At 38.0% G+C, this 16,264-nt stretch overlaps 1 protein-coding gene across 2 annotated transcripts in view; it reads left to right on the top strand.

Annotated features, from left to right (window-relative positions):
* The window catches only part of LOC126391486 (collagen alpha-6(VI) chain-like), an 80,301-nt gene extending 64,077 nt beyond the window's left edge, over positions 1–16,224 (top strand). For both annotated transcript variants that reach the window (XM_050046303.1, XM_050046304.1), the window contains 15 exons: positions 1,332–1,394; positions 6,693–6,758; positions 7,162–7,215; positions 8,708–8,743; positions 8,877–8,939; positions 9,785–9,847; positions 12,735–12,797; positions 13,103–13,165; positions 13,246–13,296; positions 13,417–13,452; positions 15,419–15,481; positions 15,585–15,647; positions 15,770–15,805; positions 15,906–15,942; positions 16,055–16,224. In XM_050046303.1, coding sequence (XP_049902260.1) covers positions 1,332–1,394; positions 6,693–6,758; positions 7,162–7,215; positions 8,708–8,743; positions 8,877–8,939; positions 9,785–9,847; positions 12,735–12,797; positions 13,103–13,165; positions 13,246–13,296; positions 13,417–13,452; positions 15,419–15,481; positions 15,585–15,647; positions 15,770–15,805; positions 15,906–15,942; positions 16,055–16,209 — 912 coding nt within the window. In that variant the 3' untranslated portion in view covers positions 16,210–16,224. The remainder of the gene's footprint in view (positions 1–1,331; positions 1,395–6,692; positions 6,759–7,161; positions 7,216–8,707; positions 8,744–8,876; positions 8,940–9,784; positions 9,848–12,734; positions 12,798–13,102; positions 13,166–13,245; positions 13,297–13,416; positions 13,453–15,418; positions 15,482–15,584; positions 15,648–15,769; positions 15,806–15,905; positions 15,943–16,054) is intronic.
* The last annotated feature ends 40 nt before the right edge of the window (positions 16,225–16,264 follow it).

The following is a 16,264-nucleotide window of genomic DNA, read 5'->3' as shown; positions in this document are numbered from 1 at the left end:
TTTATATTTCTCTATATATGATCATTGTCTTTGTGTTTATCAAATCAGGAAATCATTCACAACCTGAGCACATTTCAGTCACACAGAATCTTTATCTGTATTTTCACATTTCCAATCAGGAGATTTAACATGTTAGTTAATGTCACTGTGAAAGTGTAAACAGGTGGTTTTCAGTCATTCTAATTTTTAAAAACAATCAAACAAACTGCATTTAAAATCAAAGTCGAAGCAAACAGGAAAAACATGTTAGGCTATATTAAAAAATATATGTAAAGTTTTGTTAGGATGACTTATAGTTGCTATGAAATTACATTAATTTAATTATTAAAGAAAATTATAATATTTTTTATATTTGTATTGTGAGTTTAAATTTTAAATTATAAAGTTTTAATGGAATAATAACAATTTGGAGTATAACGTTGGTATTTTGTGTTGTCGACATAATTTCTCAACATTCATAATGAATTCTGACTTATTTTATTGAAGAGTAAAATGATTATTACTGTGATGTTTCTTATGTCTTTTTATATTTAATATTTTTTCAAGAGATTTGTTTTTAAAATAAAAAAATTACAGTTTTTTTAAAGTATTTTTTTAATATATATATATGTATAATGTGGGTGCTCCTAAATAACAATTAACTTAATAATGTCCACAAAAAATGAACTGAATATTTACATATAAATATGAACATATAATTATTTTTACACTTTTACACTTTTTACACTAAACGATACATAACTATGTCAATGTACAACTTTATACAAAACAAAAGTACAAAATAAAAATACATACAATTAAAGAGATTAAATTAATTGAAATAATAAAAATATATATTTAAAAAAGGAATAAAAATGTTGCTCCTGCAAGTCGTAATTACCAATGTCCAACTTCATCCTACCACACAGACAACATTAAGATTTAAATGTATAATTTAATGAGTAATTTACACAAATATTTTGTGGTATCATTATAAATTCCTGATTTTGACATTTTGTTTATTTACATTTAATCATTTATACTTACAGAATTCAGCAGATGTCAAATGAGAACAGTTCAATAGTCATGATTTATTTAACCTTTATTTATGATACCAATATATTTATGTTACATTACCAATGTGATGATTATTTGATGTTATTTTATATTTGTTTACCTGCCTTTGTTGTTTTGTTGTTTATTTGTGTGTTTTGGTAAACAGTTTAAACGTGTTCAGTATTTGAATCTGTAGTTCAGTGGAATTCCCTTTTAGCTGTCATGCCTCATCAGCTCAGAGGCGTTGACCTCTGACCTCCAGCTGGTTGATTGACAGATTGAACTGTTGTCCTCAGGGTATCCCAGGTATCAGAGGGGAGGCGGGGCTGAAAGGACAGCGAGGACTGAGAGGAGATCCGGTGAGTTTCAACACTTTGTCTCTCTGTTGTTTTCATGCTGAATCTGTTTGTGTTTCATCGTTTTAACCTGAAATTAGAATCTAATTATCTTCAGTCAGACACACTGCACACAGAACATTTGTTTCATGACTTCAACATAAATAATAACACAACATCTGCATCGTTCTTCTGTTAAATAAAATGAAATAAATAAAGTTTTCCATGAAAGTGAAATCAATTTACACTCAACCTCAAAGAGTTAAATCCATTTCTGAAAATAAAATCAGCCTTTGTCTCAGAATGAGAGAGCAGGATTTATTTGCACCTGCTAGATGCAGATTTCTCAAAGTCAAACCTGATGTTTAAGTTCAGCGTGTCTTGGAAAGCTGTAGCCAGTTAGCTTAGCTTAGCACATAGACTGTGACAGGGGAAACAGCTAGCCTGGCCCTGTCCAGACATCACCTCTAAATTAGTGGTTCTCAACAGGTGGGTCGCGATCTATTCTGAATGGAGACACATCTCATTTTTAAGTACAGCAAATTTCTGGCACAGAGCTTTTATTTTGAAGTGCCATTTCCTGCTGTAGAGTGAGTGACTAACGGACAGCTACTCATCAGAGACAGAAAACTAGCTCGACAACATGGTCACACTCAAGTTTGATGCTGAATGTATTAAACTGTGTGGACCTTGAACTAATGACTGATGAGAAATCTGGACCAGTAGGCAGCCACTGCTCTAAAGGTCGCTGATTAACATGTTATATCTCATTTGTTTAATCTGTACAAAAAAGTAAATGTAAAAACTTTAATGTGCAGTTTTAGAGGCCACTATGTGCCATCTGTTTCTGGAAACTGCTCAGAGCTGAGAAATAGTTTCGAGGTGCTGGGAGATGGATTTTTTTCCCTTCAGGCTGAGCCAGGCTAGCTGTTTCCTCTTGTTCCCAGTCTTTGTGCTCAGCTAACTGTCTGCTCATTGTAGCTTCATATTTTACCCACAGACATGAATCTTATCAGATCAGTCCTCAGATCAGCTCATGACTTGTGCCTGTATGATTCATTCAGTATGTGCTAACATTAACTTACACATGTTTGAGGACGTGACGCTATGTAACGCTGCCAGTTTGTGTTGTAGATTCAACCGACCTCACTGTTGTCCTGTTAAATGACACTTAATTCTGTTAAATGTGAAAAGGTCCTGAAAATATTTCTTTAAAATAAGTGGGAACCAGACAGGATGAAGTCACAAAGACGTTCATAGATACATTTTGTAGTCTTTGTAAAATACTCCCCTACGAAAAATATTATGAGAGCAACTGCTTCCATCAGGCAGTCGACTCACTGCTCTCCTCCCCCTCTCTTCTCTCAGTGCTCCTCAGAGTCTCTTTCACCAGGTCCTGTAGTATTTTAACTTGAGTCCGACCTCCTCTGTGCTTTATGTTCCTGGTTTATATAAGCGCTCTGGCATGTGCTGCAGCCCTACATCTCACATGTTATGTATTGTTGAACAAACCAGATCAAACAGCGTCACTACAAACTCTCTCTTTGTCTCGGGTGAAAACTTTTCTTATGATCTCTCACAAATAGAATCAGTTTAGTGTTTAGGTTTTTAAGTCAAGGCAAGTTTTAGCAACAAAGCAGTTCAAAGTGCTCTACATAAAATATCAAAAGCTGTAAAATAAAAGGTGAAAATATTCTAAGACAGGCGTAAAGTACAGTGCAGTTAGAATCAGTAAAAGTATTTGAATAATAAAAGTTACAGTGTGATAAAAGGCAGCGACAAACAGAAAAGTCTTCAACCTCTATTCAAAAGAACTGAGAGTTACAGCAGAGCTGCAGTTTTCTGGGGGTTTGTTGTTTGTCTGGATGTATTTGGGCCTTGAACCATTCAGTGTTTTGTAAATCAACAGCAGTATTTTGAAGTTGATTCTCTGACAGACAGGAAGTGTAAAGACCTCTGAAGTGGAGTTATCTACTGTCTCGGTCTTAATGAGGACTCGAGCAGCAGCGTTCTGAATCAGCTGCAGCTGTTGATCGATTTTTTCCCCTGTATTCCCTCTTTTTAAGAGATATGTTGATGGAGTCACATGACCATTGGACGCTCAAAGCTCACAGTGTATGTAGGGTTTGATCATTTCAAACCTCCAGTAGCTGCATCAAACACTGAGATACAGAAGGTTTGATAACCTCTCCTCATTCACTTCTCCCCAGCACTCAGTTTTACATAACAGCTTAATGTCCGTCCACTGCACAGAGGCCATTTTGAGGGCAGAGGGAAATAGTTTGGGGGAGAAGCTGGAAGTTTAAATGGAATGCACCTGCCTTTGTACACTTTGAGCCCAAACTACCATAGATCCACCGCCTGCTGTCGTCATCAGACACACCTGCAGACTCTTTTCACAAAAGCGAAGGTGTCTAATGTGAATAACTGCAAAATATCTATCTAATATCGATATCTAATCAATGTTGCATGTTGTAAAGCTCTCTGGGGCTAATTATGATTTGTGATTTTGGGCTTTATAAATTAAACTGAATTGAAATTTGAAATTGAATAAAGTTATACAGTGTAGCTATTATTTATGAGACAGTAAGTTTGTAACTTTGGTTTATACCATATATCCACAGACCATTTTTCTCTATACATGGAAAACATTTTACTCCTCACCTCCTGGATATCACGAAGTCAGTTGTTCTGAGAAAAAAAAAAAAAAAGAAATTACATGCTATTTAAATAAACCCATCAGCCCAGGGACGACCATGGAGTATGTCCCAATTTAATATTAATTTAGTGAGTCTCTGATTACACATGTTTAAAAGACTATTCCACAGCCGAAACGTGTGACATTTATGTCTCATGTTCGGAGTTTCCCATCCCGTCTCTCCACTAATGAACAAAACCGAAGTAAATTTATGGACTTATAAGAAGTTTTAGAAAAGGTGAAACTAAAAAGCATGTCAGGTAGTGATTTTTTTTTAAATTGTCATTTTATCTTATTATTTCGGTTGGCATGGATCCCCTCCACACTGTTCCTCACAGAGCAGTGAAGAACAAGACAGGCAGCTCTGTTTTGAACAAGCTGAATGTTATTAAGCTCTTGTTTCGAGACACTACACCAGGTTGCTCCACAGTAGTCCAGGTGTGATTCAACTAAAGCTTGTACTACTTTACGTTTACTTGTGATCGCAGCACACTTTCTGATAACTGAAATGCCTCTACGTATTTTGGCAACTATGTTATTAATGTCAGCTGATGAACGTGTTCGATCGAGTGTGACCCCCAGCAATTAGGCCTCTTTAACCTGCTCAGTAGCCACACCATGCAAAGAGGTGCACAGCTCTTGATGTGTCCTCAAAGTGTGTCTGGAGACAAATATCAGATGTTTTTGAGATGTTCAACATCAGCCTGTTTTCACAAACCGGCACCAGCTCTCCGAAAAGTGTTAGGTTTACCTCTTTGGCATTTTTTTTGGAGAAATATACACTGCAGTGTCATCTGCATACATAGTCAAGCATGCATTTTTTTAATAGACCTCTGGGGTTACCATTGTTGTTGTCTCACTCCCTCAGCCCACAGAGGGTCAGTCTCACAGAGTTCACTTCAGTTCTGCAGAAAAATGGAGCAACACTTATCATGTTGAATGACTAATGAAACGCAGCCATGACCTCCACCATGTTCCACCAGCAGTGACTCACTTATACACTGAGAGAGATGTTGTAATCACGTTGTGTCTTTATCTTGTTAAAGCCTTTCATGGAGAGTTTCATCTTTTCTTCATTCCTCAAACATTTTGGGATTTGTGGTTTACAGAGACATGACAGATTTCTTTCTAAGATGTGTTGTCAACTGAAAAGAGCAGGAAGGAAGAAACTGAGCCTGCCTGTCAAAATAAATCCCCAAATATCAAAGTTTTAAAGTTTGAAAATCCTTTAAAGAAACACAAATCTCTTTTCTCCAAACTGCAGAGCTAAGAATTAACTTTGTAATTCTAAACCTTAAGATGACTGGTAATTCAGTATAATGTATTTTATTTATCCATCAGAAGAACTTTATCCACACAGTTTGAACATTTAAAGCTTCAACAACAAATCTGCTGCTGTTCGCTGAGAGTTGCTGTAGGTTTAAAGGGAAAAATGAGGGTGAGTTCTGCCTGATGAGATGACTTCAGGGGTGGTAAGATCTCACAGGCGAGACACGTTTGCATAAAGAAGTTGTTTTGCTGAGATCAAGGAGTGATTTTCTTTGGTTTGTGTTTGCAGTGTTGTTTATTTGGATGATTTTGAACAGTGGGCGTTCTTCCAATTTGAAACATCTTTGCATAAACATTGAGGGGAATTAGACAAAATGTCAAACGCTGCAGGGATTGGTCGAATTTCAGTTCATTTTTGCGACCACAGAATTATAAAATCACAGGTCAGCACAGTTTTTAATATTTGTTTTTTCATTTGTCTTCCATGTTTGAGATCCTCTCTAAATGCATGTGGTTGCAGCACTGGTTAGAGAAAGACTTTTAGATTTGACCACCATGAATGCGGCATGATTTTTGTCAAATCATCCACTGCAGGATTTAGGACATGAGAAAAATCAAATCTTTGTTCACATCATATTTTATCCAGGCAAAATATTCATATTGACCTTTAACACAGCTGGACTTTGCTTATTTTAAAAGGTGTTTATGCATCATAATGTCACCAATAAAACCTGAACATTTGTGTTACAGAAACACAACTCCTGTTTGGAGACAGAGAAATTACTCTGACAGCCTCCCACTGACTCACTAGGCTGAATCTGCATGTTTGGATGTTTCTGTGGAGGCAGAAGAACAAGTGAGAGAGTCAGCTCTGTTGTTTCCAATTTAGGCTCGTTGGTTTGGTTAAAAACTGAAGGCCTTACTGGGCAAAAAAACCTCAGTCAGAATCTTCACCAACATCTGATCAGCAGATCCTGAAGTCCTGCAGCGTTCAGCCAAAATCATTTGTCGCTCCTTGATGAAATTTATAAACAGTCAGCCATGAAAACACAAAGTTTGTTGCCAAAGTTTCAACCGAGAAGCCTCCAACACACACACACACACACACGCACACACACACACACACACACACACACACTTCTGCAGTTCAGCTCTCTTCTGTGTCACATCAAAAGGTCATTAGTAAAAGGTCTTCAGTAAGTCTCATATCAGCTCTGTGTTCTGCTGGACAGTGATACAGTCTAACAGCTGGATCACAGCTGGAGGCTCCACTTAAAGAAACTAAACACTGAGTGGAGTTTATCTTTTCAGACTGACAGAGTTAAGACTGTGGCTCTTTGTGTTTCGTCTGACAGGGTGAACCAGGCACTGATAACACCAGGCCAGGAGCTAAAGGAGACCCCGGACACGCAGGTTTACCGGTAAGAAACATCACACACTGGATCCATGTTGAGACGACGGATCTTTGGGGAAGTTGGAGGCTGAACTTTGTAGAAGTTATTGGATAAAATAAGTAATTTGAAACATTTCACTTTTAGACTTTTGGATCAGCTCAGAAACACCGGCGCCGTGTAACATTCCCGACTGCATTGTTTCTTGTATTTCTGTGTTTACATATTGACATTTTTATCAACAAGAAACTTCTTAAAATCGTGATTTAATCATTTAATTTGACAATCAGAAACATTTGCTCAGCTCTACTTTAAATTACAGGTTTGGGATCGTCACACTGTGAAAAAGTCTCAAATAATTTAGTCCGTATTTGAGTCCTGAATCTTATTTTGTCAAAACACTTCATTCTTTATCACATGTTTAAATCCACAGGGAGCACCTGGACAGGATGGGCTGCCAGGTGAGAGTGGAATCGTTGGAAACCCGGTGAGATTTTTTAACTTCATCACACCTGCATGCAGTAATGTCTGAAGTACAATTTTGATAAATGTTTAATTTAAAAACTGTAGTCAGTCAGTCTGAGGTTTATTAATATTAATTATATACGTTAAAACTACAAAGTGAAACTCTCTGTTGTTGTCAGTTTAATCCACTTCCTGTTTACTTCATGTCATCATTTTAAGCACAAAGGTCTGACTGAACACTTCATACTTCTGCACTGGGTTGTTTGATTTCACCCAAGATAGTCACATTTGTCTTGTGCTGCGCTTACAGCCGAAATACATGGGGCAGCTTGAGGTGATAATAATGGACACACTCTGCTGCAGTGTTGCCAACTTAGCGACTTTGTCGCTATATTTAGCGACTTTTCAGACCCCTCTAGCGACTCTTTTTCAAAAAAGCAACTAGCGACAAATCTAGCGACTTTTTCTGATGTTATTGAAGACTTCTGGAGACTCTGTTGTGAGAGCACGTATCATTCTTATTCTTCTCAACGAGCAGCGGATNCAGCCATTACAATTACATGCATATGGACAATTATGCAAATTAGGCGATGATGTCATTTAGCGACTTTTAGGACAGCCAATAGCTACTTTTCTTACTGAGGAGTTGGCAACAGTGCTCTGCTGTGGGCAGACACTTCAGGCGTGGTTCTTGTCCCATATTTTCGGGCCTTGAGCCCAGGATGCAGCGACTGTGCCCTTGCAAAGTAGGAGTGAACTTGTTTTGGTGTAGAGGCGAGCCCTGACATTAAAATGGCTGAATCCCTGCAAAAGAAAAGGCCACATGAAACATTAAAAGACATTTTAGCTTGGTGTTTTTTTTTTGTTTCACGTACAGCACTTAAACAAGTTGTAGAGACATTTATGGCTATTAGAGACATGACATGACTAGCTCCATGTAGCGACAGGGATTTTGAAAATGCTAACACACAGAGAGTGTGTTCTTGTTTGAGACAGGCAGCTGACGACAGGCTTTATATCCACAGTCCAGACCTGTCAGTGATGCTGGCTGTGATCAGAGGTGAAATAGACTGAGAGGGCAGAGAGACGCTGCAGTTACACTGATGTTACATTACTTTATTACAGCACTCACACTTTTATAGTGTTTCATTTGAACTGAGCAGCTGTTAAAATCAGAATGTGTCTGTATGACTATAAATTACTCACTGGGCTATTAAAGCTGATTAAAGCTGATTAAAGGTGGTTGTGATTCTGAGCAGCTGTTAAAATGTTAAAGAACAGATGTGGGAACAGAATCAGGAGAAACTGACAGCAGCATTAACGCAAAGTTTACACGGACACAAACACTGGGATTATCCAGAGAGGATTCTCCCTCCTACCTGTATGTGACTCTGCCAAAAGGTCTATAAGATAATACATTCATAGTCTGTTAATACAAACACAGTGATCGATAAATCACTCATGAAATAAATATCTGCATTATTATTCAAATATATTGTTTCTGTGTTGTTCAGGGTCCAGATGGAAGAAGAGGGCCGATCGGTGAAAAGGTAGGAGAGGAACTCCAGCAACACTCAGTGCCGCTAGTGCTGCTTTACACACCAACCTTTTTAAACTGTGTGTGTGTGTGTGTGTGTGTGTGTGTGTGTGTGTGCGCGCGTGTGTGTGTGTGTCCTCCTGCAGGGTGCACGTGGAGGGCCAGGAGATCCAGGACTGCCAGGTGCCCCAGGTGCTTCAGGTCCACAGGTGAGCGATCAGGAGAGCGACTACGTTTACATGCACAGAATATTCTGGTTTTTGTCCTTATTCTGACAAAGACAATATTCCTACTGAGCTGTTTACATGACTAATGAAAAATATATACCACTAAAGCCCAGTTCGGACCAAAGATTCACGACGAGACGAGTTGAAACAAACAGCTACTTGCAATGAGCTGTTCTGTAATGTTGTAAAAACCTGCAGTTCACAGGAAGTGACCACCATGAGACGGTGTATCATCTCATTTGTAGCTTCTTAAAATCTGAATGAGGATAGTGATAGTGAGATACTGGCTACAGTGATGAAACAAAACTACCATCAGATGGACTGTATTCTGACACTTTCCTCTGCTACGCTCTAAAACGGTTTCGTCTTATCTCGAATCTTTGGTCTGAACTGGCCTTAATATTCCTTTTACATGCAGCCGACTCTACAGACACACGCCCCTGTGACGTGTGTCTGTATCCAAAAACCTGCTGATATTCAAGTCTTTCATAATGTTTAAAAGTAGGTTGGTTTCTCCTTCTGACCAGAAATGTGGGCTTTTATTTTGGGCACGCAAACCGGATAAATAATATCCAAAGTGTATTAATCAGAAAATGCTACTTTTGGAATAAGACTTTATTCACCATGTCCAAACAGAATATGCTGTTTTCATTATTCTGTCAAAGTCAGAATAAATAATAAATAGTGAAATATTAATGTGCATGTAAACGTAGTCAGCAGCTCCACTTTTGAGAAGATGAAGTCAGATTATGAAGTTAAAGAAACGTTCTGAGGACGAGCTCAGTTCAGCTCAGAGACTGACAGAACAATCCATATTGTCTCTGCAGGGCCCCAGAGGGGTCAGAGGTCAACCTGGACCCATAGGAATCCCTGGCCTTCCTGGACCTCAGGTCAGTACATCACCTCAACCTCTCCTGCTCTTTACACACTGTACAGTAACTCAGCTGAGCTCCGACCAGCTGACAGAAGGACGCGTACTCTGATGTGTTGAATGTCAGGAATATAAAAAATGTTTTTCTACTGATAACATATCAGAAATCAGGAGCATCACTGTAAGGATGGAGCTTTATTCTCACTTTGCAACTAAAACAATAAAAGGAATCTTGTTTCTGACCGTGAGCTGATGATGAAAGACGTGTTGGCACAGTTTAAAGGATTTAAAGGAAATTAATTCTTCAGTTGTTTCAATGAAAACATGAGCAGATTCAGTGATACATGACTCTCTTACAACCAGTTCCTAATCATTTCCTGTGAAGTTTCCTGAACAGACTGATGTCATTTAGTTTAGAGATGGTGTTCAGCTGGTGCACCTCAAATGTATTAATTACAGTTAAATTATTAACTGCAGCAACATAAAGTCTTTTAGACTGTGCAGGACAAATTGTCTGAACATGCAGAAATGTTTAATTTATTTACAGGCAAGTGAAAAAATCAACATATATGAAAAATAAAGTTTCCCAAAATACATTTCTAATTTTTAAATATTTTGGCTTTTGATGGAAAAGTTCATTAAATCAACAACTGCTTTAAAATTCAGAAGAAGTAACTCAAAAAAAAAAAAAATAAATAAAGCCAAATTACATCATTCTTTATGTGAAGGACCAAAGCTGCCAGCCAAAATAAAAAATACATAAATAAATGACTCAATAAATAAATGAATATGCCATTAAATGTACCAAACATAATATTAAAAATTAATGTAGACATTAATTAATAAATTGTGACATAAATTGATATTTCTGTTTTAATTTGCTTATTTATTTATTTATTTATTTATTTATCTTTGTATAATTTTTCCTATTTATTTACTTTTCTATTTGATTCTTTTTATCTTTATTTATTTATTTTTAAATTCATGTATTTATTTTTGCATTTTTATCTAAATTATTTTAGTTGTATTTATTAATTTTTGAAAAACATTTATTTTTTTTTATTATTTTTTTTTTGTCAGCCTCTTTCCTCCATATATTTACAAGAAACTTTAGAAGAAGACGTGTTCTGTGTTTCTAAAGTCAGAATAAACACATATTCCTGAGTTTTAATGATATTTCCTGTTTGTGCAGGTTTAATTCTTAAACCTGAAACATCCGGTAAATATTTCCAAGCACAGTTTTTCCAGCTGATGTCACACCGTTGCTGCTAAGCGTCAGATCTGTTTTAAATCTCAAGTATCAAAATGAACAAAAGCCAAAAAACCTCTGAAAACTAAATGTTGATGCTTAGCTCCCATTTCTCAACTCCTGTAAGAGATATCAGAATATGGCTCATCACTCATGTTACTGCTCTGAGTCTTGTTTTATGCTGCATGGACAAAAATATGTGGACAGTGTTAATGCTCAGAAATTCCCAGACAAAATACAGAGGACATGATCTCAGCAGCAGCCGCAGATATAGACTTTGTTGTATGAAATAAATGCCAAAACATTTAATTAAGTTTGCCTCATGACATTTTTATTTAACACTTTAAATATAAATATAGAGAGAATACAACTTTAACTTTTAATTTTTGTTTGTTATGTTAATTCCCAAAGAGTTGTAGCAAAAGTTAAATCCAAAACCTTCTTTTCTGTCTCTCAGGAGATTCTCAGCTCCACAAATTCACTCAGCGACTGCGGGAAGTGTTAGTTAATTTTGTGGTTGTCACATGTGACGCCTTAATCGCTGCGTGTCACAAATCCTGCAGACTCTGACAGATGATGTCACCGCCTGACGTCTGGGACTCATCTGGTTTCTGAGGCAAAAAAGTGACAGCGAGGTTCCCTGCTAGTTTTATTTATTCACTGAAAAAAGTTCAAATGTTGACTGACCAGATTTGTGAAGTGGACAAAAATAAATCCACGTTGTTAGCTGTAACTGAGTATATTTGTTGTCGAGGTTCTGATTGCAGCTTTTTTCAATCCATGTGTTTTATAGATCTGATCCGCCCTCAAATTATCTTTATTTATGAGCCCTGCGTGGAGGTCGTTAAATTAATCAGGGCCAGAAATAACTTCTCAGAGCTGATTCTTTCCAAAAGACTAAATGGGGAAATAAAAAGTGTTGCCAGGCAGATTAACACTGCGAAATATTATGAAAAAGCTACGGGGTTCGTTACAGCCACGATATGCCAATAATTAATAATTATCTTTCAGCCTTCTCTTAAGAGTTAAGAAAGGATTAAGTAAATATAAATGTTGTGTTTAGTGAGTCATGAAGGCGCGGATACATAAACTTACCACTATTTTCAGGGCCTGTTTTTTCCACGACAGTAAACCAGTTGATATGAACAATGCTTCAGCTCAGAGAAACACAGAATATTTTACATATTTATAATTATGGATTTTCAGGATTCATCTACACCTTTAACTTTAGTCTAGATTATAACAGATTATAACAGATTTAATATATTCTGTAAAAGCCTGATGCAAATCCTTCAAAAGAGGCCAGAGCCTTTTATTGAGACGGACCTTTATGATTAATCTCTCCAGTTAATACAAACTCAGCTCTTCCTCCATGTTTACCTGTTGTTTTGATCAATTCAGCAATATTTACATCATTACAATCATGTCAGGAGTTTTCACTCTGCCTTTTTTCCTGACAGACATTATGCAGCCATGAGTGAAACTCAATATTTAAGCCATTAATAATGACGATGACCCAACCCAGCTCCTTCACTCATTGTGTGGTGACCTGTGGCCATTTTTAACCCATGATTTTTGGAGATGCATTCAAGGACACTCAGTTAATAGAGAACACTGAGCTGCTCTTCTTGCTCTGAATCTGTTGGTGTTCCTGCAGGGTGGACCAGGACCAGCTGGAAACCCAGGAGTAGGCGGACGGCGTGGACCCAACGGACAGAAGGTGTGTGACGTTAATTCATCTCATCGCCCCGTCTGCGACTCAGCAAACATTTCACCATTTGTTTTTGTTTGTTTGTTTTATTTGGGGTTGTTTTTTCCTGTTTGAGAGTTTTATGGGGAGTTTTTCCTGATCAGCTGTGAGGGTCCGACGTCAGAGGGATGTCGTTTGCTGTAAAGCCTCTGAGGCAAACTGTGATTTGCGATATTGGGCTTTAAAAAATTAAATTATACCGAATTAAAGAGGAAGCAATGTGAGGCAAACATACTCTGTGACAGGAAACTAAACACTAAATGTTGTTGTTGAAGGGCCAACCAGGAGATCCAGGTGGTAAAGGTGTTCCAGGATCACAGGGACCCAGAGGAATGCCTGTAAGTAGCTGCAGTCAGTGTTTGTATATTAATATGATATAATATAAACTGTGTATCTGATGTATGTGCTCCTCTCTCAGGGTCAGGACGGCAGAGACGGTTACGGACCTCAAGGACCAAAAGGTGCCAAGGTAGGAAACTGTTCATCTCAGACAGAGAAGTCCTGAACTGTCAGTTTGAAAGAACACAGAACTTTTTTTTTTGTATTTATAGAAACCTGACTTGTGATACTTATTTCCTTCTCATTACAGGGAGATCCTGGTTTCCCTGGTTACCCCGGTCTACCGGTGAGTTAATAATTGACAGCAGATCAGATAAAATCCAGTGTCACTTACATATTAAACAAAGTTTATTATTACGGGCCGAAAAAATCTGGACGGTGACCCAGTAGGATCGTTTCACTGCTTTATTTAGTCCCAACATCAGTTTAGATTCCAAAAATCACAGCGAGTTTAAAGTTCTGACAAGCTGCTGGAGAGCTGGAGATCATTTAATATTTTCACCTCAGGCCTTTAACACACGGCCAGAAACACCAGTGTGATATTTACAAATAGAGGAATTCACTTCATTTCTCAGACTGACAGCAGCAGAAGGAAACAAAAGGAAATAAGAGAAATAAAAGCCATTAAAGAATTAGACATCGTTTTATCCCTTTTAAAGTCTGTGTCATAGCTGCTGTGAATTCTGTGAACCTAAGTTTATATCACAGATCTATGGTTAACCTGTTTTAAATTCAAGTTTTTTAGATCAGTTCCTGCTTTAATTTGCTGGTGATACAAGCTCATCACTTCCTCCATGTTTACTGTCGTCCTGATAAATTCAGTGAATATATTTTGTATATTTCCACGTCATAGTGGTGAGTTGAGTCCTGCTCACCATCCTGCTGAAAACACATTCTCTTCTCTAAGATAAACACTACTTTCACATCCAAAAATCCACTTAGAAATCACAGAATAAAGACGCTGCAGAACTTCTCTGAGATTAGTCTGGTTTTTAAAGGGACAGTTCCCCCCAAAATCACAAACACGTGTATTTCCTCTCAACTGCAGTGCTTTTTAGTGGAAAATTGTCCCACGTCATCTCCGCTTTTTTCTCATTGTCAAATGGGATGATTTGAGAGGCGGGCCTTCTGTGGTGGTCACAACAAAAAGGTGAAGGAGTGGTTGTCTGGCAACAAAAAATAAGACGCAGCAAGCATTTTTTTGTTTGTTTGTTTTTGTTTGTTTCTTTGTTTCTTTGTTTGTTTGTTTGTTTTTACTAGTGGCATTTAATTTAAAAAGAAAGGCAGTCCGGTGCTCCTCACGTGTGATCGGGGCACCAAAAAATAATAATTTGAGAAACTCAACATCAATGTCTCTTCCCAGAAATCATGACCCACTAACTCAAGATACTCCACAGACCTTGTTGTGAGCAGTTTCATGTAGGAACTATTTTCTGTCTACCGAACTACACCTGCCATCCGCATCACTGCACAGAAGGAAGTGTGTATCTACTCATGGATGAGAGCCTCGGACTCATGGCAGCACGAGATGTAAAGATTAATGGCATCCTCCTTGGCGGAGCTCAGCAAGCTGCTCAAAACAAAGTCTGTGGATTATCTTGAGTAACCATGTCAAGATTTCTGGAAAGAGACATTGATGTTGAGTTTCTCAAATGTAGTTTTTTGGCACTTTGTGCACCACAAGCCGAGTGTCATCTAATGTAGTTTCATTATACTGAGGAGAAGACAGACATCTCTACAACCGATATCTCCTCTCTGCAACTCGCACCAAAATATACTTATAAGTAGTGCTATGGGTAAGAGGAAAAATATGTATTTTTGATTTTGGGATGACCTGTCCCTTTAATAATTCCTCGATTTTCATCTACAGCTCTCTCAGCTGCCTGGTGAAATGATATGTGGTGCACAGGCAGAGGGATCAAAGGGAGATTATTCTCATGATTCATTTTAAATATTGATACAAAGCAGAACATTAATAATGAGGACACATGATTTAAGTCTTTAATGACTCATGTTTTAGATACCGGGGCTACATTAGATGAATATTTCTGATGCACACAGGTATTTGTTTTACTGCTTTTGGAGCCTGTGAGAGAGATCAGATTTGTGTTTATTCTTGTGGGAAAACACTGAGAGCCTAAAGTGAAAGAGATCATGTTTCAACGTTTAGATATTCAAAGATAATTCAGAAGGAGAATATGAGAAACAGGAAGCATATTGTGACTTTACTGTATCTCTGTTGTTGCGTTCAGGGTGAGGACGGCCTGCAGGGAACTAAAGGATATCCAGGACGTAAAGGAAACTGTGGTCGAGGCGTGAGTGTGAACTTTGATTTCTTTTTTTTGTTTGTTTGTTTTTTAAATCAGTATCTTTTTGCTTCATCGTGACTTTTACTTGTTACTGGTTTGATCGATGCAGGGGAACTCTGGCAGGCCGGGAGAGACAGGCAGGCCCGGAGAACATGGATATCCAGGACACAGGGTGAGTCTGTCGTCATGGAGTGGGGGGGGGGGGGGGTAACAAGGAGGATTCTACCGTCAATACATATGTTTATAAACTGAAAGAAGAGAAAGGGTTAATAATGCTTCTCCTTCTCATCTTAGGGTCCCAGAGGTCCTCCTGGAACCAGAGGCATGACTGTAAGTCCACCTTAAAACTGACTTTACCTGTTGACGGTAAGAAAATATTGAATCCTGAACTCAGTATTTCTACATGACGTCTTCTCTGTTCTGTCGTCAGGAGTGCCAGCTGATCACCTACATCAGAGACAACTGTGGTGAGTGTCAATCACGTTCTCACAGCAGGACAGACGACATCGTGTACTCACCTTATTCATTGTTTCAATTACTGCGACTCTAAATTATATTCCTGATGTTTCCTCCACACAGCATGTTCCCTCGGTACGTATCTCCATTATAATTATCACAACACAAGTTTGGTGAGTACAAAACAAAACTTCATCATCTCAACCTCTTTAGTTTCTTCACATGGAGGCTTCCTGATGGTGGGCGGAGGATGGCAGCTACGTAATGTTCTCTCATAGTTTATATACAGTATATATGTATTTTTACAGGCATGCTGGTGGTACAGCTCTGTTC

The sequence above is a fragment of the Epinephelus moara genome, chromosome 6 (assembly GCF_006386435.1).
Source record: "Epinephelus moara isolate mb chromosome 6, YSFRI_EMoa_1.0, whole genome shotgun sequence".
Lineage (NCBI taxonomy): Eukaryota > Metazoa > Chordata > Actinopteri > Perciformes > Serranidae > Epinephelus > Epinephelus moara.
Note: the sequence above shows the minus strand (reverse complement) of the source record. Positions and strands in the feature narration are given on the sequence as shown.